Source organism: Pteropus alecto, unplaced genomic scaffold (assembly GCF_000325575.1).
Source record: "Pteropus alecto unplaced genomic scaffold, ASM32557v1 scaffold365, whole genome shotgun sequence".
Lineage (NCBI taxonomy): Eukaryota > Metazoa > Chordata > Mammalia > Chiroptera > Pteropodidae > Pteropus > Pteropus alecto.
The window spans coordinates 533,245-557,023 of NW_006436299.1; the positions used below are offsets into that span (position 1 = coordinate 533,245).

At 40.7% G+C, this 23,779-nt stretch overlaps 2 protein-coding genes across 5 annotated transcripts in view; one reads left to right on the plus strand and one right to left on the minus strand.

The window, feature by feature from the left end:
• Positions 1 to 4,919, plus strand: part of CCNB3 (cyclin B3) — a 64,211-nt gene extending 59,292 nt beyond the window's left edge. For all 4 annotated transcript variants that reach the window (XM_025047894.1, XM_006913405.3, XM_025047896.1 and 1 more), the window contains exons 9-12: positions 1,679 to 1,834; positions 2,607 to 2,756; positions 4,304 to 4,434; positions 4,657 to 4,919. In XM_025047894.1, coding sequence (XP_024903662.1) covers positions 1,679 to 1,834; positions 2,607 to 2,756; positions 4,304 to 4,434; positions 4,657 to 4,729 — 510 coding nt within the window. In that variant the 3' untranslated portion in view covers positions 4,730 to 4,919. The remainder of the gene's footprint in view (positions 1 to 1,678; positions 1,835 to 2,606; positions 2,757 to 4,303; positions 4,435 to 4,656) is intronic.
• A 10,018-nt stretch (positions 4,920 to 14,937) lies between these two features.
• The window catches only part of DGKK (diacylglycerol kinase kappa), a 103,821-nt gene continuing 94,979 nt past the window's right edge, over positions 14,938 to 23,779 (minus strand). Inside the window, exons 25-29 of the mRNA XM_006913406.1 lie at positions 23,234 to 23,375; positions 22,154 to 22,240; positions 18,508 to 18,618; positions 16,125 to 16,248; positions 14,938 to 15,014 (exon numbers count right to left, since the gene is read on the minus strand). Of these exons, the coding sequence (XP_006913468.1) occupies positions 14,938 to 15,014; positions 16,125 to 16,248; positions 18,508 to 18,618; positions 22,154 to 22,240; positions 23,234 to 23,375 (541 nt within the window). The remainder of the gene's footprint in view (positions 15,015 to 16,124; positions 16,249 to 18,507; positions 18,619 to 22,153; positions 22,241 to 23,233; positions 23,376 to 23,779) is intronic.

Genomic DNA, 23,779 nt, shown 5'->3' on the forward strand with positions numbered 1-23,779 from the left:
CTCCCTTCCCCTGCCTTTGATCCCTTTACCTTCCTCCCCACTTTTCTACTAATTTCTTCTCATTCATCCTCTCTTTTCCCTTCCCTACCTCCCACCCTGATCCCTAGTCTCTTCCTTTGCTCTCTCCCTCACTGTTTCCCTTTCTGGCTCACATCCTTCCCTACTCACTTGCTCCCTTGTTCCCTTGCTCCTCCTTCTCCCTGCTTCCTCCCTGCTCCCTCTCTGATAGCTCCCTCTCTTGCTTGCTTCCTTAATCATTCTCTCCCACCCACTCTTGCTTGCTCCCTTCCATCCTCCTTCCCTCCCTTGCTCCCTAGCCGCCTCCTTCCCTTTCTCCCTCTCTCCCTTCCTCTTCCCTCACACTCTCCCTTACTCCCTCCCTTACTGCTTCCCTCTCTGGCTCATTTCCTCTCCTGCTCATTCACTCCCTAGTTCTTTCCATTTTTCCCCCTCCCTCTGTCTTCTTCCCTCTTTCTCTCCCTCCTTCCCTTCTTCCTCTCTCTCCTCTTCCCTTTCCCTGCCTAGGACCATCCTTATGGCTTGAGTAAATACTTTTTGCCTCAGCCTCAAGGGGGTTAGAAATGCAACTGGGATCCCTAGAGAGCAGAAGGGAGGAAGAGAGTATGAGGAACCCTTCTTAGCAAATCTTGGAACCAGTAGCACCTCTCTTCTGGTTGCCAGGATAAAGGGTCCCATTAAGTTTTTTAGAGAAGGTGTGTCTTCTTACAAGATTGAGAAGTACAGAAAAACTTTTGCAAGGAGGTGTGGAGATGGTATGAGAAGAGAGGAAGGAGCCAGTGGTGAATAGAGCAATGGGAGAGAAAGTTTCTTGCTCTGGTCTTATACTATGTTGCTGTATGAACTTGTAGAGAGTTACTTCCTCTCTCTGGTCCTCAATTTCCTTGTCTAAAAACCCAGAGTATTGGTCCAGTTTGTGATCTGAAAATATAGAGAGAAAGGTGTGGGAAGAAGGCTTGGGTGGGTAGGCAGATTCAGGGGTTTTCCTGCCTCCCAGTCCTCTCCCCAAAACCAAAGTTCAACCTACAGAGGGCAGGGCACAGGAAGGTGCTCTCAGACCGGGATACTTACCCTTGGCCTGGCCTGGATCTTCCCAGTCTAGCCGCAGTGCACATCTTCCCACCCTCTGCAGTCCTCAGTCTTGGCTTGGCTACCTCTGTGCCTGGCTGCCTTTTTCTCATTGCTTGTTACCCCTGTGGTACCCTTCCCAAACATTCCTATCTATTCTTTAGACTAGGACACAAAGTGAGGGCTTATTTCCCATCTGTAGTTCCCTTTTTTGTGGTCTCCTTTCCTCCTTTTCCCAGAGCAGGCCATAGATTTCCAATTCCTGGCTCTCATTAGAAGAGAGATCATTGATCTCAATCCTTGTGCCACATCATGTGCTTTTTTTAATGCTGTAAGAATCCACCCCAAGAGGCCCCATCCTTTCTCCAGTGGTGCAGTTTTGAGGCTTATCTCTGCTGTGTCTCTGAATTTGTTTTTCAGATGGGCCACTAAAATCAACCAGAGGCTGACTCTAAGCTAACTTGAAGGTCTATGTCAGAAAATGTTATCGCCTCCTTTCCTTCATCCTTCTCCCCCTCTGCTTTTCATCTCCAAGCAGAGAGGAGCAGACTGTCTTTGCCTGGTTGTGACTGCCTCTCCTCTCCACCTGTAGGAACCCTACCCACCTTGTCTGGATGAGTTCCTGTACATCTGTGATGATATGTATCAACGAGATGAGATGCTTGCCATGGAAATCAGCATCCTACAGACCCTCAAATTTGATATCAACATTCCCACCGCCTATCATTTTCTGCGTAGATATGCTATGGTAAGATAGAGGAGGCATATCTCCGTTCTCCCACTGCTGGGTTAGTTCCCTCCAAACCCAGAGAGGCTGCCTGATGGTAGGTAAAGGGAAAGGGACAACTAGGGGCAGGGGAGTTTCTTCTTCAATCCACCCTCTTAGACTGGCAATCTTTAAGTGTGGAAGGAAGAACATTTCAGATTTTCACAGTATACTTATAAAGTTTTGAGATGAGAGCAAAGTAGGGGAGGGAGGGAAGATTCTTTGATCAGAAAGGGACACATGGGAATTTTGGGGGAGATGCTGGCAAAATTCTCTTCCTTCACCTGAGTATTGGTTACAGGGGTGGTCACTTTATAATTATTCACTGTATTCTATAAGTAGGTGTTGTGTACTTTTTCTATGTGTGTTATAGGTTATAATTTTTAAAAAAGATACAAACAAGAAAGAGGAAGGAGTTCTTTTGGATCATGGAACACTTCTTAAGGTGGAACCAGGTGCAAAGTTATAGTTAGAGGGCTTTGGCTCTTCAAAGGATGACTCATGCAGAAAGGAGAGGTGGGAAGTTAACACAAACACACTTTATAATTTGGTTAAAAACTTTAAAGGTAGCTAATTTCATTGGTAATTTCAGAACCTTACTCCCTCCCCTCCACCTTAAGCTTTCTGGAGTAAGATGCCTTAGTGTGAGTCATGGTGGCAGGAGAGATACATTGTTCAGGCAGCAAGCCATTTAGATATTCTGCTTGGTGCTGGTTTTCTGAATTGCTTGCTGAGCTATTCTTGCTGTCCTTAGTGTATCCATGCCAGCATGAAGACACTGACCTTGTCCCGCTTCATCTGTGAGATGACCCTGCTGGAATACGACTATATCCAAGAGAGAGCTTCCAAGCTAGCTGCTGGCTCCTTCCTCCTGGCCCTCTACATGCAGAAGCTTGGACACTGGGTAAACACTTGCCCCGGGGGAGGGAGAAAAGGGGTAGGGATTCAGAGACCTTTGGTGCTGAGAAACCCACTTTATGCTAAGGCATTGGAAGTTTTTTAGCCAGAGATGTGACATAATCCCTTTAGTGTGTTTTGGAAACAGTATTGATATAGCAGTATAGAAGGTATACTAGATGAAAGTGTAAAAGTGGCAACACTAGCAAGTAAGCTTTGATAATAGTCAAGGGGCCTACATTGGGGCCTGAATCTATGTTGTGACAATGGGGCCATTAATCTTATTTAACACACCAAATATAATGTGTTACTCCCCTGCTCAGCATGCCAATGACTGTCCTTTGACTGTGGTAGTGGTTTCCAAATAGTATTCAGTAGAGCCCTGGAGTTTCTGCAGAAATGTCTCAGGGGCCATATAAAAGGTCCCTGAGGGTGGGCTTCTTAGCCCTCACCCCCTAATTCCAAGTAAGATGTTTGGGCTTCCAGGTAAGATATTTTTAAAAAAGAGTTCAGAGAAAATAGTTTAAGGTATTTTTAGAAAACCACTACCTTATAGAGCATTCCTTTCTCTGCCTGTGGAGTTCCCAGTTGACTTTCAACACTCATTGCAGATGTGCCCTTCTCTATGAAGCTTTCTGTGTCTCTCCTGGCCAAAGTTCATGGGTTCTGCTGCCCTGTTCCTCCAGTGCCCCATAATCACTTCCATCATAGAACTTCTCACACATTTTGTAATTCTCTGTGTGCATATCTGTTTCCCCCACTAGACTACAGACTCCTTAAGGGCAGGAGCTTTAGTCATCTTTATATTCCCAGCATCTTCTTCAGGGATTGGTAATATTGTTAATCCTAGCTAGCATTTTTTTTTAGGCAATTACTATGTGCTATATTCTGTTCTATGCACTTTGTATATATTAACTAATGTAATCCTATAATGTAATTACTGTTATGATCTCCATTTGGCAGATTGAGAAGCTGAGGCACCAAGAGGTTAAATAACTGGTTCAAGGCCATGCTACTTGCCTCCAGAATCTTTGCTCTTTAATACTCTGCCATATTGCTTCTATCACATAATAGGCATATTTAAAGTTGAATGATAAAATGAATGCATAGAATGATAACTGTTAGAGTCAGAGAGGAAGAACAGCATTAAGTTCCTGTTGGCTGTTGAGTTAGGACCTCATGTTTGTTCTGAGGTTTGCCTGGCCATTGGCTCTTGATCTGAGAGTGAGTAAATTATAAAGTCAGTCCTGTTCCTTAGATTCTTCGGTGGTGGATTTCAGCATACCTGAATACCTATGGCCAGGGCTAATATTCAATTCATATATATGGATATAGTATCCATATGTATGGATGCCACTAGTTTGTGGCAGGAATCTATTCTTTTAGGTAGTACCCTATAATTATTGGTCTGTCTCCGTGCCGTATGACTCTTTGAAATGTTTCATTATCTTCCCTTTCTATACCATGGATAAGAAGTTTGGATTTGAGATAGTACAGATGGAAGAAGGGGCTGCTTCCTGTTGTAAAAGTCACTGTTTGTGTTGCTTCTTCCAGGCTCCTACCCTGGAGTATTACAGTGGCTACAAGACCTCTGATATTCACCCTTTGGTCAAGCAGCTGAACATCCTGCTGACTTTGCGTTCTTGCGATAGGTTCAAGACTGTGCTTTCCAAGTATTCTCATGAGTAAGTACCGGGCTCCAGTTGAGGTTCGGTTTGTGCTCAATCATGGAAAGGCCCAGACTAGCTTCACTTGAGGGAAAAGAAATATTGAGGTTCTTTTCACTTTACTTTCTATTCCATGGTTGAAGCAAGATAGGGAACCAAGGGCCCTATGTCCCACTTATTCCATGGAACTTCCTTGTTTGGGCCTATTTTACACTGAGTGGACAACTCTTCCTTTTACAGGGTCTTCTTTGAAGTCACCAGAATCCCCCCCTTGGACATGCTGAAGCTGGAGGAGATTTTGAACTCTTGCTAATTCTGAGACTGAGGGTTTGGAACTCTGGCAGCAGCTACCAGGGCCAGGCAGACATGTAAATAGTCTGTATTTATTCTGTCCTTGAATTTGTCTTTTGATCACTTTTGATCACTTTTCATCATTTCTGCTTTCTTTGTTTGATTTTTCTCAAACTGTTAGTGTCATAATTATTTAAGTTTTTTTTATGAAAGAGAAGAAATTATTGTAGTATTTGTTTTGAAATTTAATAAAAAATTAATATTTGTTGTTAAAATGGCTCAACTCCCCTCTTCTTGATTAGGAGCCCCATACATAGCCCAAGGATGTTTTTTTCTCCTGCCTAGTAAAGTCTGTGCCTCAGAGTCTATCTGGTTTCTTTCTCTGTTTGGAGGCTTTCACAGGAAGAGAAAGTAAGCTAGGTGTAAATTGATGGACGAGTCTATAGAAAGAGAATCCTTATGAGTGGGGTGGGGGGGTGCCCAGTCTAGGGAGAGAGACCCCTACCTGACAGACAGGCATGGTGTTCACATCTGGACCCAATACCTTTTGTTTCCTATCTCAGGTTGCTTGCTTTCTTTGCTTCTTCCTAGATGACAAAAAGATGGGGATCAGGATTTTCACCCAAATGTAGTCCTGCTTTCATGGTTAGGCAGCTTTTTAGAATCTAAACTTGAAAAACCTGCTTGGAGTGGCATGCTAAAATCTCTTTTGGCTTTTATCTTCTGTCAAGAGGAGAAATTTCCACCTGTGAAATCAGTGAGATGTGAAATGAACACAAGCATCAACCGCTTGCCCAGTCTTTCATTAATAAAGCTTTAAGGAGATCACACACACACACACACACACACACACACACACACACATCAAATATTTTGGATATCGATCCTAGGGATGGATATCTGATGGCGGGAGCAGTCAATGGAGAAGTTATAGGGAAAATACCTCCCTAATTCTGGCCCCAGACCCCCTGTGCTAGTCTGGTCATATTGCCTTTTTTGATGGACTAGGGACAGGAGAGAGAGCATGTTGCACCCTTAAGATATCTTAATGCTTTCTTACCGTTTGTGTAAATTTCCTACTTAATATCCCAAGTTGCTTTGCCTTGGTGACTAGATATCTTTAGGTTCCCTCTTGCCCCATTCCACTGCTTTGCAAGATGACTAAAGGTTATTAGCAGTCAATTCCTATTCCACCCTATCCTCCCACCCCCAGCCCTAGGCAAACCCTAATTTACTTTCTGTCTCTATAGATTTGCCTATTCTGGACATTTCATATAAATTAAATCATGCAATGTGTAGCCTTATGTGTTTGGCTTTATTCACTTAGCATAATGTTTTCCAGGTTTATTCATGTTATAGCATGTGTCATACTTCATTTCCTTTTATTGCCGTAATATTCTATTGAATGGATATATCACATTTTGTTTATTCACTCATTAATTGATGGGAATTTGGGTTGTTTCTACTTTTTGGCCATTATGAATAATTGTGTTATGAACATTCATTTATAAGTTTTGTATGGACATATATTTCATTTCTCTTATGTATGTACTTAGGAGTAGAATTGCTGGACCATGCACTATTTTACATTCCCACCAGCTGTGTATAAGAGTTCCAGTTTTTCCACATTTTCTCTAATACTTGTAATTATCTTTTAATTATAGCCATCCATGTGGGTGTGAAGTGGTATCTTATTGTGGTTTTGATTTACATTTTCCTGATGGTTAATGATGTTGAGGATTTATTTTCATGTACTTATTTGCCATTTGAGTATTCTCTTTGGAGAAGTATCTATTCAAATTCTTTGCCAATTTGTAATTGGGTCATTTGTCTCTATTATTGAGTGGAAAGAGTTCTTTATATATTTTCATATATATTCATAAATCATATATATGATTTGCAAATATTTTCTTTGATTCTATGGATTTTCTTTTTATTTTCTTGATAAATGTTATTTGAAGCATAAAAGTTTAACATTTTGAAGTCCAATTTATCAGTTTTTTGGATATTTTTGTTTTTGTGTCATATCTAAGAAACCATTGCCTAATCCGAGATCATGAAGATTTGCCCGCATGTCGTATCCTAGTAGTTTTATAGTTTTAGCTCTTATATTTATGCCTTAAATTTATTTTGAATTAATTTTTATATATGATGTGATGTAGGGGTCCAACTTTATTTTCTTGCATGTAGATATCCAGTTGTCCCAGCACCATTCGTTGAAAAAAAATATTAGCACCCCTGTTGAAAATTTATTTACTGTAAATGTGATAGCTCATTTCTAGACTCTCAATTCTATTGCATTTGCCCATATGTCTATCCTTATGCCAGTAACACACCACTTTGATTACTGTAGCTTTTGTAATGAGTTTTGAAATCAAGAAATGTGAAGTCTCCAACTTCATTCCTACTTTTCAAGAGGCTGTTTCAGCTATTCTAGGTTACTCACATTTCTATATGATTTTTAGCATCACCTTGTCAATTTCTAAACAGAAAGCTGGGATTTTGATAGAGATTGCATTGAATTTATAGGTCAATTTGGGGAATGTTGTCATCTTAACCATATTAAATTTTCTAAGCATGTGTTTTGTGTCAGTCTCAGCCTATTGATTACCAGTGTTGTGGCTGGACCAGCCCTTGTATTTCTCATTATGATTGCAAGACACCATCAGCAATGACTGTAAAGAAACTTAGAAAGAGACAAGGTTTATTACTTAGAAGTTCTGGAAATTACACAGCACCTCTGGTTCTAGGTTAACCATTGTGAGAGAGAGAGAGAGAGAGAGAGAGAGAGAGAGAGAGAGAGAGAGAGAGACACACACACACACACACACACAAAAAAAAAAACACACACACCTGAATAACACTACAAAGGATTTGAGAACTGAATTGACTTTGAGCCATCAGCCCACAGAAAGCTGATGGAAACATGTGGCCTGAAAATCATATTGACCACTAAAACAAAAATATAAATGTTTTCCATATACTTTAAGCAACCAGTTTTATAATGTCATATTAAAAATGTTCAGGATATCAATCATATTCACAGTTTAAAGAAGAAAATCACTTATCAATTGATGCAGAAAAAGCATTTGACAAAATTTAACATTCATTCATGATAAAAAACTTTTAGTAAAGTAGAAGTAAACTTTCTTGAATTGATTAAAAAACTATTAAAATACTGACATTATATCATCCTTAATATTGAATTTGAGAACTGAATTGACTTTGAGCCATCAGCCCACAGAAAGCTGATGGAAACATGTGGCCTGAAAATCATATTGACCACTAAAACAAAAATATAAATGTTTTCCATATACTTTAAGCAACCAGTTTTATAATGTCATATTAAAAATGTTCAGGATATCAATCATATTCACAGTTTAAAGAAGAAAATCACTTATCAATTGATGCAGAAAAAGCATTTGACAAAATTTAACATTCATCCATAATACAAATGATTAAGAATAGATGAAAACTTCCTCAACCTGGTAAAGACCATCTCCAAAAATCTACACGTAACATCATACTTGATGAAAGACTGAATACTTTGCTCTATGATTAGGAACAAGGCAAGGATGTCTACTTTCATCAGTCCTGTTAACATTATACTAGAAGTCTTATCCAGTACAATGAGACAAAAAGAAAAAGAATACACGCTGCAAAGGAAGAAATAGAACTGACATTTTTTTGCAGATTTCATGATTATATGTGTAGAAAATCTCAAAGAATCTACAACAAAACTAGAACTAATACGTTTGTTTAGCCAGGTCCAAAACACGAGATCAACACACAAAACATCAATTACATTTCTATTTCCTAGCAATGCACAAGGAAATCCAAACTTTAAAGTACCATTTATAATAGCTCCCCAGAATGAAATGCTTATGTATAAATCTAATAAAACATTTATAAAATCTGGTGGAAACTACAAAATGCTGATAAAATAAATCATATAAATTGAGAGACATTATGTTCATGGAATGGAAATGTCAACTGAGTAAAGATGTCAATTCTCAAATTGATCTGTGTATTATTTAACTCAATACTAGTCAAAATTCCAGCAGGATTTATTTTGTAGATATTGACAAACTGATTCTGAAATTTGCCTGGGCAAATGAGCTAAAATAGCTAAGACCATTCTGAAAAAGAATAAAGTTGGAGGAATCACGCCACCCAATTTGAAGATTTACTATAAAGCTACAGTAATGAATATGGTGTGGTAGTGGGGAGAAGACAGACACAGAAAACAGGGTAACAGAATAGAGAGTCCAGAAATAGACCTGCACAATTATGGCTATTTGATTTTGGAGAAAGGTGCAAAAACAATTCAGTGGTAAAAGCAGTCATTTCAATACATGGTGTTGGAACAGTTGGACATCTATATGCCAAAAAATGAATCTTCATCTAAACCTCATTTGTTATACAAAAAATAATTTTAAATGAATCATAGATCTAAAATTAAAACATAAACTGTAAAACGTTTAGATGTCAACATAGAGGAAATCTTTGTGACCTGGGGTTAAATCAGGGTTTCTGAGCAGCAGCACTATTGACATTTTGGGCGAGATAATTCTTTGTCGTGGGAACTTTACTGTGAATTGTAGGATATTTAGCAGCATCCCTGATCTTTGCCCATTATATACCAGTAGCATGTCCCCCGTCCCAAACTGTGACAACCAAAAATGTGTCCAGATATTGTTCAGTGTTCCCAGTGGGTAAAGTGACCAGTGGTTGAAAAACGCTGAGTTAGAGGAAGAATTCTTCGATATGGCACAAAAAGCACAATCCATAGAAGGAAAAATGATGAATTGTTCTTTATAAAATGTAAAACTTTTCCTCTGAAAGATATTAAGAGAATGAAAATATAAACTACAGACTGGCAGAAGATATTTGTAAGTTACATATCTGGCACAGAACTTGGATTCAGGATATATAAAGAATTCTGAAAACTCGACGATGAGTGAATTTAAAACCCAATTAGAAAAAAGGGAAAAGAATTTGAACAGATAATTTACCAAAGAGGATTTACGTATAATAAATAAGCACATAAAAAGGTGTTAAACATTATTAGCTATTAGGGAAATGCTATGATGAGATGCCATTAAACATCTATTAGAATGGCTAAAATAAAAATTAATGAATTCCAAGAGCTGGTGAGGATGTGGAGCAAGTGGAGCTCTAGATATTGCTGGTTTGGATGCAAAATGGTACAGCCACTCTGGAAAACAGTTTGGAAGTTTCTTACCAAGTTAAACATGTGTTTACCATATAACCTAGCTATCCTACTCCTGAGTATTTATCCTACAGGAGTGACTACAATAACCTGGATACGAATGTTTATAGCAGCTCTATTCATAATTGCCCCAAACTAGAAACCTAAACTTCCTTCGATGGGTGAATGGATGGATCCATAAGATAGAATATTATTCAGCAAGGAAAGGTAACATTATTGATTCATATGTTAACTTGAAGGAATATGAAAGGCTAAGTTAAAGAAGCTTGTCTTAAAAGATTACATATTCTATGACATTCTTGAAAAGAAAAAAACTTGTGAAGGAAAATAAAGTCAGTGTTAGAGGTAGGGTTAAGGTGTGGCTATAGAGAAATGATATGAAGATTTATGGGGCCATGAAAACTTCTGTATCTTGATAGTGGTGGTTACTCAAAGATCTACATGTGTTAAAATTCACTGAATTTTACACTCCCCCCAAAATGGCAATTTTATTGTATTGTAATTTAAAAAACAGACAAATTCAATTCTGACAATACTTCCCTAGCCTACAGGATGTATTCTAAATTTCTTAATATGAATTACAGAGCCCACCCTGGTGGTAGCTGTCAGCAACAGGGCTGTTTCCCTCATAAAGCCTCAGAATATGGTTTTATGGGGGTAGACTGAAATGTAGTCCTGAAAGTCACTCCTTTTTTTGTCTCAGTTTTTAGTATTAGATAGTTAAGGATTTAGAAGATCTGAGTTCTCACCCTGGTGTAGCATTTTGTGGAATCCTGGTCTAAATCAGCCTCAGTTGCCCACCTATTAAATGTGACTAATAACTGGCTCCCCAGGGTCATTGTTAGTAAAGCAGATGTTGAACAATTTTAGATCCCAGGCTTCACCAATTTTGCATCTGAACAGAACATGCCTTCCCACCTCAAACCCTTCTGGAGGGGTGAGGAGTATGTAATGTATATGTTAGGTGGACAGATTGTGTTGTCAAAAGTTTTTCAAGGTGCCTTTTGCATTTTTGCATCTATTTAGCAATGTAGACTATTCCTCTGCATCACTTCACCTCCCCAGTGACTAGTTCATTTCATTGAAATCTGTATTCTGCAGAGAATTGGCTTCTAGAACAATTATGTTGGCAGTTATTTCTCCATAGGATTGTGCTGAGTTGAAGCGAGATTTTAGAACATTTTTGGCAAATCCCTTGATGAAGATTCTTGGCTTGTGCTGTTGCCGTCTTCCTTCACTTGCCATTCCTACATGCATGTAGCTTGTTCAGAGCTTGGATGCCGCCCAAGCCCATCCCCCATCTCCACCATCATTCGACTCCCCCCATGCTGAGGTAAATGATGAGACACTGGTGTTGATTATATTTGTCCATTTATTAAAATATTTTAAGCAAAATTTCATTAACTTTGAGGACTGGTGTTCCATTTTTTTGTAAGAGGAGAATAGGCACACTTTGTGGATTTTGTCTTTCTGCTTTTTTCTGTTACCCCATTACTATCTCAGCTTCCCCCGCCAACCATCCCCTGGCCCTGCTGTTTATTTGCAAGAGCCTCTGAGGAAAGAAAAAACAGTAGAGAAAATATGGATTACAGATTAGCAGACAAATAGACAGATGCAGTTCCACAAACCATATGGCCAACCAAAGTCCTTTATAGGATGGAATGGTGCTAATGGGTTTGGTTGCTTTGGAATTAGTTTCTACCTCTTATGAAACTAAAATTGTCCTACTTGTGTACTGAGGGAAGAAATGTTGACCCCAAATGTTTTTTCTGACCAACCTTTAACCTAATATTAAGTTGAAACTCTCTTCCTTATTCTTCCCCTGCCTTTTGGACACAGCGCAGACCCTTTTTGGAGGACTGATCGCTGCTACCTGTAATATTGACACCAGAAATGGTTGGTGGTAGTCCAAGTCTCTTGGTATTCTCCTTCCCCACTGTTCTGGCCAGGAATTGCCCAACCAATCTCTCAGAAAGTGCTACCAAAGATGCAACCAAACCCTAGAACTTTGGCTCTTAATGGCTTCTCTGAACATAATTGAGATGGATATTTGGTGTCTGGTCCCACCACTCAAGCAATTGTATTACTACAAGTAGTTAATAATGAAGTCCTGAAAGGAGCTTATGCATCCAGAGGCTAAGCCAACTCCCCTGAGAAAGAGATCACCACTTGCTTTATTTCCAAACTAGTGCATATAAGAACAAGTACTCAGCAAGCTGTCTTGCTTTTTGGGAAGCAACTGGTAACTAAGCAATTTAGGAAGTAACCAAGTGATTTAGCAAGCCACGTCTGATCCTGGGCCTCATCACCTATTAATTTTGCTCCATGAGTTGACTCCAGCCCTAAATCCCTGTGTTTTTGTTCAATATCATTCTGAGTAAGGGTGGGAGGACAGGGTAGGTGAAAGGGGATCCAGATGGTATAACAGAGAAACAGTAGCATTACAGTGTACAAAGACGTATAGTATGTCAGCAAAGTAAGCACAAAAGATGGAGTCCTATTATAGTTTATTATCATCAGTGATAAAAATAATTACAAGACCCAGCCCTGCTTCGGCGCTGCCAAGATAAGACTACCCTCTCCTTGGACTTCTTTCTGTTTCATTAAATTTGCTCGTTTGGAAATTTTCCATTTTAGAAAAGACTCATCTGAGAAAAATGCAACTTGTTTCCCAACTCTGTGAGTGAGCATGTGTGCAGGTATTAATGTGTACAGCCACAGAGGAGCCGAGTCAGGCTGCATTGGTGACCTTGTTATTTAATCTAATACCTCCTCCTGGGAAGAGTGATGCAGAGAAAGCCAAAGGCACAGCAACAGCACACTCTCTACTCAGATGTGTATAGTAAGTTAACATATGCTGATGCTTAAATAAGTTTTAAATGTTTTATCTTTTTCCATTAACATTCTTCTGAAGTTGTAGACCTATAACTTTTTGGTTTGTTTGGCACAGTAATCAGACATTTGGGGACTATCCCCTTGGTAGTATTTTTCTCCTCAGCCTTGCAGAGGTGGAACACAGGTGGCTGGTTTAAGCGGGCTAGGCTGGTGAAGTTCCAGAGTTGAGAACCAGTGTGTGGAGTCTGGATTGTGCACCTCAATGAACCTTCCATTGGACTGAATCAGGTAATTGAGCACACTAAGTTTGAGAAGTGGGGAGAGGCCAGTTTTCTAGCTTTTTTCTCTTTTTAATAAGTGGGACGGGATACTTACCTCAAGGTATGGGTGTGGGTGGGGTTACAAGGCAGTTCAGAGAGAACCTCTCTGGATGCTGTAGTTTTGATTAGATTTGCCTGACTGGGAGTGGGCATTTAAAAAATGCTAATTGGGGTTGGGAGCAATTTTGGCCTAGTTTTATTTATTTATTTTCATGAGAAATGCGGAAGAACCATGGGAGGAGTGGAGGCTTTTAGCCTCTATTTTCCCAGGCCCATGTTCTTTCTGGTTACTCTGAATGTCCCTCTGTACTCAAGTGAAAGAGCAAGATGGGAAATTTGAAGATGATTTGATGACTACCCAACAGCATGTCCAGAAAATGTAGGCCAAGATGGAGCTCGTGGGCAAGGGCCTAGGCTGTTATTTGACTGTCAGGCAGTCCTTAGCTTAGGCATCTAAATCATAGCTCAAGGCCTGGTTGCTTCATATAGTCTTTTTATTGAAGAAGGAGAAAACACAGGTTGGGGTAGTTGTTGATGTAGAATCCAGGACAAATAGAGCAAAAAAGGCAGCATGCCAGCTTAGCTCCCTTCTCTAGGGCATTGGTTTTTTGTTTCCATTTCCATGGCCTGGCTCAGAAATTTAAGGGTGCGTCAGAATCAGCTGGGCTATAGGTAGATTCCAGCCACTTCAAAGACGCTGAAAATGCACCAAAAGATTAGAAGTTCCACCAAGAACTAGGGCAGTTGGTAGAGGCATATGTGTGTGTATGTAGGATAATGGGGGTAGGGGATGGGATCAGGGTGGGGAAGGATTTCTTGGTTAGCACAATAAATTATAGGGTCACTTAGAGGTCAAGTTGTATTTTTAATTTTAAAAAATATATATAATATTATATGTATATAATATATACATCTTTATGTCTCTATCTATACTGCAGCACAGTGGCAAAACATTTAGTTAAAAAATCCAGCGAAAATGTTGGAAGCATGCAGGCTAGAATCAAGGCAGGAGGAGGGGAGCCTGTATGGTTGCCGCCAGAGCACCACCTTATGTATATAATATACATCTTTATGTCTCTATCTATACTGCAGCACAGTGGCAAAACATTTAGTTAAAAAATCCAGCGAAAATGTTGGAAGCATGCAGGCTAGAATCAAGGCAGGAGGAGGGGAGCCTGTATGGTTGCCGCCAGAGCACCACCTGGACATGTGCAAAGACATACATACACACATGGAAAAACGAAATTTGCAGAGAGAGCAGTCATCACATCTACAAGGAAAGATTTCACGTGATCACTGTAATAGGCAAGTGGACAAGCCCCCAGGACCTCATTCTCATCTTAATAAGCCAACTAGAAGAGAACTCCTGAAAGTTGCAACTGGCAGGATTGAGAGAGAAAGACAATCAAGCCTGGCTATCCTGACCCCTCTCTTCATCTCCCTGAGGCTATTTATTTTATTCATTCCTTAGCATCAACTGTTTCTCTGCTACTTAGAGAAAACCATTCCCAAATTCCCTGAAGAGGTGAACTCCCTTGAATCCTTTGTAGATCCCAGGCATTCATAAAGAGCTCATTCCAATTAAATACTGTAGTTGCACAAGGTGCACAAAGAGAAGGACAACTGAGCAAGTTAAATCAGAACAAGAATATGGCTGATGAGATGATATAAACCTCAATGGAGACCTGATTGAGTCCAAGAAAAATGTATTAGTGTAAAGAATCGGGAGATTTTCTTGTTGGAGCTCATGTTCTGAAATAATTTAGCCTATATTAAGGTTTTGAGAGATTTTTTTTAAGTATAATTCTAAATGTTGTGGGCTCTCCATCCAGCTTTCAAGGGCTACAGTTGAGATCTTGATGATATTGGAGGATCATCATCTTTTTCATCTTCACGGTTTCTGCGATGCCACAAATTTCCTTCAGAGAAAAAAAACAAGTATAGAAATAATGAATCTAGCATATTGCCAGATGCCCAAATATATGGACCCTAAAGAGAACAAACAAAGACTCTGTTAGGAGACAGACTGGTTTGTTTCTATTGTACCAACCACCTCTGAACAATCTAAGAAAACCAGTTGATACCATGTGAGCCAAACACAAATGGGATGAGTTCTCAGAACCTGATAATCCATGGAACTGCTATTGACCCCTTCAAGGTCTTCAGAAAGACTCTCAAACACCATGGTCTCTCAAATGGCAGATTCTTATGGAATCAAACCCATTGGACCAAAGTTGAGAAAGCTTGGTCTAGGAGATTCTCCCTTGGCATTTGTGCAAACTCTCAGTTCTTCAAAAACAAAGTGCCACCGTCCATCCCTTTTCCCCCATGCGCTCTATTGCTATATCTTTCAAGCTTCCTGGTTGTCTAGGCCAAATTCAGAAGAGACCATTGACATCAGAATTGGCATAACTGACAACTCTAAGAGAACCTTCTTTTGAGCTCCACTGATGTATTGATAATGAATAAGTCCAATTCTGAAGAAGAGATGGAACCAAAATTCCAATAATACAACATACAAATTTTGTATTTCCAGGGACTTACTATAACAAGGAATAAAAACGTTTAGAAAGGTAACGAAACCTTGTCCTGACCCTATAGGTGCCCACCACTGATACTGTCAATCCATTTCAAATAATACTGCTTTCAGGACCAAAAGCTTGTAGTTGTATTTGACTAGGAGAGAGATCTAAGTATGACTACTGTGCCATACTTTATCAACCTATAACAGGAATGGGTGGAGCAGAAAAGTAACTGCTTATTATCATTTTTCTCTTCAGCTGTCTATTTCACAGAGACCACACAGCAGGGTTCCTTTTCAGGTTCTTTCCCTGACAGTGTCCATATCACATTCTAACTCATCTTGTCTAAGGAACTGCTTAACATTACCTAAGGCCGGCTCCCAACTAGCCTCCTCCTCTGTCACCACAATACCTGTGGACATTTCTAATTGGAGTTTTAGGTCCTTGGGAGGTACCAGGGTTACTGGGGAAGTTTTCGTAACCCCTATACCTGTGGGGGAGACTTACCAACAAAATCCTGGACTCTTTGGCATGACTTAGGCTTATCTTCCTCTTCTAGTTTCTTCTTCCTCAGTTTAGGGAACTTAACTTTCAATCTGAGGCTTCTACTGTCAGTGTCTGAAAATTTGTCCTGGGAAACCATAGCAAGAGGAAGGTCAAAATGTTAGTTGCTTAACATTCAGAAACAATTCCAAGAGGCCTGGCAAGATGATGAACGAGGATGGCTGAAGAAAGCAGGCAGATCTGCTATCTATCCAGGTGAGGGAGACACCCCTAACCACTAATCCCATGTGCTAGGAAGGCAAATGTTCTTTACTAATATCCTATTCTGTGTCAGATGCCTTGCTAGATGCTTTAATAAATGCTTTCATATAAGCCCCAAAACAATCTTGCAAGGTGGATATTATCACTCCTATTGCAGAAATGAGGAAGCAGAGTCTCAGAGAGGTAAAATATGTCACCTGAGGTCATGCAACTAGGGATTAGTAAGGTAAAATTGCTAGAGTCACTGATAGCTCATGTGGCACCTTTGCATGAATTAGAAAAAATCACCCCTTCCTTCAGACATATGGTTTGGTGATTCCCAACTCACTCCCTTGTCCAAATACCTTCCTATAGGGAAGAATTTGCCACCTAGGCCACCCAATTTCCTGTTTGGAATGGAAAGAATGTTCTTTATACATAGCTCTTAATTATGAATGTGGGTTCTCTACTATACAGATCATGAAGGCTCTTTAATTCTAGCTCAGCCTCCCAGTCTTCTCACTTCTACTAAAGCATGCTTGTTTCACTACTGGTCTCAGTGCCCTAAGGTTAACTTTGTTGCCAGAAAGTTTAGTCAAACACATTCCAAGAAACTTTGGGATTTTCTTCTCTTTAAGATTATGTATACTTCTGATCCCCTCTATTAGAAGAAGAGTATAAAACTGTGCTCCTCCTCTTCCTGTTCTGACCCCTACTTATCCTGTCTCCTCTAGGCTACATACAAAGGCCATCAGAATTGCCTTTCAGAAGAAACCTAAAGGAAAGCCACAGGACCTTGCCCCTCAGCCAAAGCCTTGGAAAGCACAATGAATAATTGACTTTCATCCTGCTTTTCCCCGCCAAAGTGGATCTGCATCTTCTCTGGCCTTAAGGTGAGCAATAATGTCATGAATGAATGAGCAACACCTTCCTGGCTTTCTTTCAATCCACTCTGCCCTTATTTAGAGCCTTACTTCTTCATCTTTATGGGAATACCAAAGCTCAGAAAAGAGATTATGCCCTAGGCCAGGCAGACTCACATACTGAGACCTCAGGCCATGGATGGTTTTCATTGTTTCTCTCAATATCCAGCCCATTAGCATAGTTCAGGGGCTTGGTAAGATATACCTGAACTGAGTAATAATAGAAACAGGGTGCTAGAAGAGTTTGCTTCCTTTTCTTCATACCAGCATGTTTCCTTTCCCCAGAGGGCTGCAAATCAAGAGCAGCAAAGTCGTCAGCAAAGGCAGATAAGAAAGTTATTAAATCCTTTAAGACCTGAAGTTGTATATGGCTTTTTCTCTGAATTGGTAACCTGATTGCTGTATTAGTCCAAACATGCCTATATGGCTTGTTCACATGCATATAATTGGTGTATGGAGCCAGAAAACAGGTATGATGAGTAAGGAAGCCAGGGATTCCTACAGTTTGAAATGAGCCATTCCATGGTGGGAAAATTTAAGGAAAAACCCTGTCAGACCATAAAGGGTATAATTTATCTAGTGATAGTTGGACATCTTTGGGTCATTTGAGTTATTATGTAGGACTATTTTTCGATCTCAGGAAAGTGCTCAGAGTTGTCCAAAAATGACAGCGTCTCTACAGCTATATTGTAGCTACTACTACCATGGTTGATTGTCTTTTAAGCCACACATCTGGTAGGGGAAGGCACTGGAGATACTTCTATCCTCCCAGAGGGGAATGGATAATAAGCAGCAGAGAGAGGTGATATTTGGGAGATTTAACCACCAGTAAAGCCTGAGAATCAACCATATAGAACGGAGGTTGGTTGTAAGCAGCTGGTATGGCCATCATGCAGCTACTAAGCAGGGAGGGGTAATTGTGGCCAGGAGAACAGCACAGAAAAAAACAATCTTGCTTATTCTTTCCCAATCATTTTCTGCCACAGAATGGTTCTTCTTCCTAGTCATTTTTTTATGGTCATGTAATTTTTCAGTGTGCTTTCTGCCTTGTCCTGTCTACTTATGATGAGGAGGTGGGAGGAGGAGCTTCCATTAAGCTCAATCCAAAAACCACAACTGGACTCTCTCTGCTATTCAGTCACTGTGCCCTGGCCCACACTAGAAGGTAAAGCACAAAGAAGAATTCCTCTTCCCCTTTATTTCTCAATCCCCAGATCACACACCTCGGGGACAAGGATTGAATTCATCCAGTCAATCTCAGATAGCTTTTCAAACTCCTTATTCATGGCATCCAGGGTGGTTTGCAGTAAAGCCTTATCCTCAGCATTTCTCAGCTGGTGAAGACAAGAAAGAGAGTGAGTGTCCAATGCCTAGTACTCTGCCTTCGTAGACTCTTGCCCTCTCACCGACCCCAGTCCTTGCTAGTGGCCATGAGACCGTAGGGTGGCAACTTGCATCTCTTTTGGCCTTGGGGTCATGGAAAAGTGTAGCGAGATCTTTTTCTCAATTGGGAGACCCAGGAAACAATCAGATTGTATGGCTTTCCTTGGGACTAGACATGCTCACAATTTGGTAGGAAGAAAGGCCCTTTGACCAGTGTAAATTAACACTGAGATTATACCCCTGTAGCCTAGGGTCTAGGATAAGTGTCCTACCCTTGACTCTAAAAGTCCCTGGAGATATCTAAGTGTCTCCCTAAATAACAGCTACCAATTTTTGAGCACATACTGCATGCTAGGCACTGTGCATGCATGATTTCATTCCATCTTTACAATAACTTTATAATATCTTATAAGGTACTAGTCTCATTTTATAGGTGATAAAACAGACTCAAAGAAGTTTAGTGCTCAAAATCACATGGCTAGACAGAACCCTGATCTGTTTAACTCTATAGCCTATCCTCTATACCACACAGTCCCAGAAAGAATATGTGAAATGGCCAGATTCTGGGGACGAGAGAGGATCTTTATTACACAGCTATTATAATTTGAAGGCTGCTTTGTGAAACAAGGAGAGGGCTAGAGAGAGATTGGCTCAATTTTCTTTTCTGGCAAAGAGGGCCTACCTCCCCAGTCTGTGCTTTAGCCCATATCTCTTCACTTTCAATAAGAAATGAGTTTCAGATGGTTTGTCCCACAGGTTCAGGAAACACAGTTTAAGCATTCTCTAGTAACCCCCAGCACCCATAGTATGAACTGTATTCAGTCCATGGGAGACATAAAATGCATTATCCTGGGACCATCTTCAACTCAGACAAAGATGAGATAGTTTATGTTTCAGTAAATAGTGAACTGGGAGAACAAATGCATGCTGATATTTTCATCCCGAACATGTTTTCCAGTCCACCTTACTTGGCCTCACCTCTCCTCCCTGGCATGCTCTACTTTCAACCTGGCCCTTATGTGGCTTCTTGCTGTGCATGGGCCACTTGATGTTCCAGCCATAAGTAGAGCCTTGCCTACTGTCACAAATGGATGGCAGCTAAATGGATAGGGGATGGGGTTGAAGGTGATGGCCAGTCAGGATGGGATATGAGAGAGAAACAAGTCAGGGCTGACAAATTATCTCTTGATTTTGTCTTACAACTAATGATTTAGGACAGTAACAGGTATCCCAGATGCACAGACATTTATGTGCCCATGGCAGTGGGATGGGGGAGAATGGGTATCAGGTAGAAATGGCCATCACTTCAAGGTAATGGGGGAAGGGGTAGGAGTCCTTAGGGGCATGCTTACCAGCAATGCTCAAAAGGGGTTTGGTAGTCAAACCCAAAGGCACAGAAAAGAAAAGAATTTGGACTTTGGAAAATGATTCCTAATTATAACCAGAAAGGAATAAAATTGCTTCCTAATGACTTCTTATTTGGCATCTGGAGACTTAGGCTCTGAAAAATAATAGGTGGGTGAACCTGAATCTTGTATTCTATTCTCCTGTCCTTCTGGCTCCAGTGGAAACCTTGTCCAGGACTCTTCTCTGAGGTAAATATGTAAACTGACTCAGGACTTTGTTGGTTATGTCTTGGTTCCTGTCCCAACACATCATTAGCCATAGCATAAGTGAGGTTGCCAAATAAGGGATGTGGGAGTTACTGGGTGGCATTTACTTCATAAGTCTACATCCCTCTGCCAAAACCGAGCTCCATATTCTCTTTCCTCAAGATGAGGAATAACAACACCCAAATGAAATAAGCCTTATCTCCATGCTACCTCTATGACATAGCCTTTCTGGAGAAACTTTGTCTTTCTTAGTTAGCTGCCTCTTGCCCAGTGGTCTCATTTGGATGTGCATATGTGTGGTTCTTTACCAGTTCCTTTGTTAAGAATGCTATGTACTCAATTTGGGCTTTTGGCTGGCAGGAACCAATATTCATGAGATGAGCCTCAAGAAAGCCTGAGTGACAATGAGAGGTCAAGTTCCCATATTTCCTGCTGCCCAAACTGGCAAGGCCATTGAGTTTGCCTATGTTTAGAAGGTACGTTTGTTGCTACAGTCTAAAGCTGAAAGACTCTAGCTTGAGATTCAGGTGCTGGGACAGCTTGACCTGATTGCCTTCGCCACTCTGCTGCCTGTGCAGTGTGCCAATTAGATGTGCAAATGGAAAAGAGGAAGATATACTTCTTGAAATATCAACTCAGAAGCCCTTCTTCAAATAAACCATAGATGAGAGACAAGAACAGCATCTGCCTCAGGGCCTTAAACAGGACCCAAAAATGGAGTGGTCATCATCAGTTGACTCATCAGACCACACTCACCAAGTGTGCTTATGGACTTTGCCTTCTGCAAAATACTCAATTATGCCTCAGACTATTTTTCTTAACACTAATAAAATTTACCATCTATCAGGCTGCTACTATGTGCCAAGCATAGCTAGGCACTTAATATACAAGTTTGTTTAATCCTCACAACAACCTGGAGAGGTAGAGATTGCAATTCCTATTGTGTAGGTAGGGAAACTGAGATCCAGAGAGGTGAAGTTATTTCACATAGCTAGTGTTACGGTTTCAACTATGTTCTCCTCTCCTCCAAAAGATATGTTGAAATCCTAACCCCAAATACCTCAGAATGTGACCTTATTTAGAAATAGTGTCATTGCTGATGTAATTAGTTTTTAAGATGAGTAGGGTGTGCCTCTGATCCAGTATGACTGGTATCTTTATAAGAAGATGGCCATTTGAAGACAGAGGGACATAGGGAGAACACCGTGTGAAGATGGAGGATGAGAATAATGCATCTGCAAGCCAAAGGAAACCAAAGATTGCCAACAAATCACCAGGAAGAGGCAAGGAAGGATTACCCTACAGACTTCAGAGGGAATATGGCCCCATTGACACTGTGATTTCAGGCTTCTAGCCTACAGAACTATGAGAATAAATTTCTGTTGTTTTAGGTCACCCAGGGCTTAGTACTTTGTCTCAGCAGCCTTAGGGAACTAATACAGCTAGTAAATGGCAGATTTGGGATTTGAACAGAGTACCCCAACTTTTCCCACTATTCTATACTGTTTTTCCACATGGTGAGAGAAGTATGTGGATACTTGGGAGATACAGAGCAGCTCAAAAGAACTCACTCTTTTCTACTGAAGCTGTTTTATATGTAATGAGAACAACCTACTTTTGACTGGCCTGGTCTGGACCCAGGAGAGGGGGAGACTTTTCTTCAAGGATATGGTAGTCCCTATAGGTTAGCATAACCTGTGAAGTGATACAATCAGTGACAACCTTGGGTGAGGTTGATACAGCAGAGACTGCCAGGTAAGCACCTGGACAAAATGCTCCTACAGGTCTTCCAGTGTCCTAGAACCAAGCATAGACCATGACCATCTTCAGATGGGAGACTTTGCCCTCCCTTGTTCCAACCCCCTCCACTCACCAAGTTTTCATCCAGGAAAGCTTTGGTGTCATTGTAGAGCCCTTTAAGATTAAATGTAACATCTGCTGCATCATTTCTGCTTAGAGTCTGAGAGAAGAAAGAAAAAGGAAGAGAAAGGACAAAGACAGAGGAGTTGTTGGTTAGCAAGCATGCAGTGGCTGGCTTCTCTGTGGGAGGGTAGGAGCAGGCTAGTAGGATATATGGCTGTAGAAAAAGTATTTGAAATATAGCACAACTAGTACAGCATGGGTACCAACCAATCAGAACTGACTCCAGCTGTCAACCACTGTAGCTGTATTGGTGTGTCCTTTGAAGTGACACCGCACAACTTGGTATTTGGCATCATTGATTGAATACTTTTGGTATAGGGAAATACTAATAGCAAACCAGAGAGTAAATTGTTGCCGCTGGGCTAAAGCTACCTTTCCCATTATAGGTGAAGTTAGGCCCAACTAGCTCTCTTCTTGAAATTCTAGGCCTTGAGCTCCAGGCCTCCTCCAACTAAGATCTGGCCCCAAATAAATAGGTAACCCGCATTTTAGGAGGCCCTGATCCTATATGTGGCTCTTTTGTATCTTTTGCCTAACACTGAAGTTACTTTTTAAAAGCATCCTTCAAATCTGGCAATTTAAATCTGGGTGAAGTCATGGGATAGCATATTTAACATTAAGTATCCTAATCTGGACCTTTCCTTCAAGAGGGAAACCAGGGAAGCTTGGAGCTCAGGTTTCAATGACAGGTGTCACCTTAACAGGTTACCTGGGATGAGGAAGAGCCAAGGCCAAATTTCTCTCCATTCACTTGCCATTTATCCCCTTAGGTCAGTGTAGTAGATGGCTATCAGGGAAGAGGGCTAGCTCTCAGGCTGATGAAATCTGATATAAGATTTCCCCAGTAGTCCTCTGGACCTGTAACGAGTCAAGGAATACCTACGTGCTTTCCCCTCCACTCTATCCACCAGTTTCCTGACATATCATTTTCCCAGTTTTTCCACCTAGCCTTCAGCTCCCCTTCCTTCCCTTTCATTCCTTTTCTTATTTGGTTTGACTCCTTTCCTTCATCTGCCCCTCCACCTCTTACCTCAATGAGAGTACAGGAAGCTGCACCTGCCTCGTTGCCATTGTATTGGCCATAAAATACATTGTTCAGGATGTTAGCACTGGCATTCACAGAATCCATGAGGACAGACACATGCTGGTGGACCTTGCTCAGGTCAGTAAGTCTGTAATAAGACAAGGACAGATAGATGAGTCTAGAGTTCTGAAGGAATTCTGGCCTGGGGTGCTGGTGAGGGTTGGGATAAGAATAGAAATGAAAGCCCTGGGTACCCAAATTGGATTTTTTACTCCATCCTATTATTTCTACTCATCTATATGTGGCCACATATGCCAAAAAATGTTTCTACTCTTCTCTAGGTATTCACCTTTGTCCATCCTTGTATCACCTGTATTAAATACTGGGTTCTTTGGGAGAGTGGGAGACCAAACTAAGGAAGGGCAGCTGACACCAGGAACTCCAAGGCCCTCCTGATATTTAAGAGCAAGGATAAACATTCTTAGTCCTGTTGTGTCTGGGGCAGCAGGAGGAGATCAAAATTCATCTCTGGGCCTAATGGGAGAGGTCCAA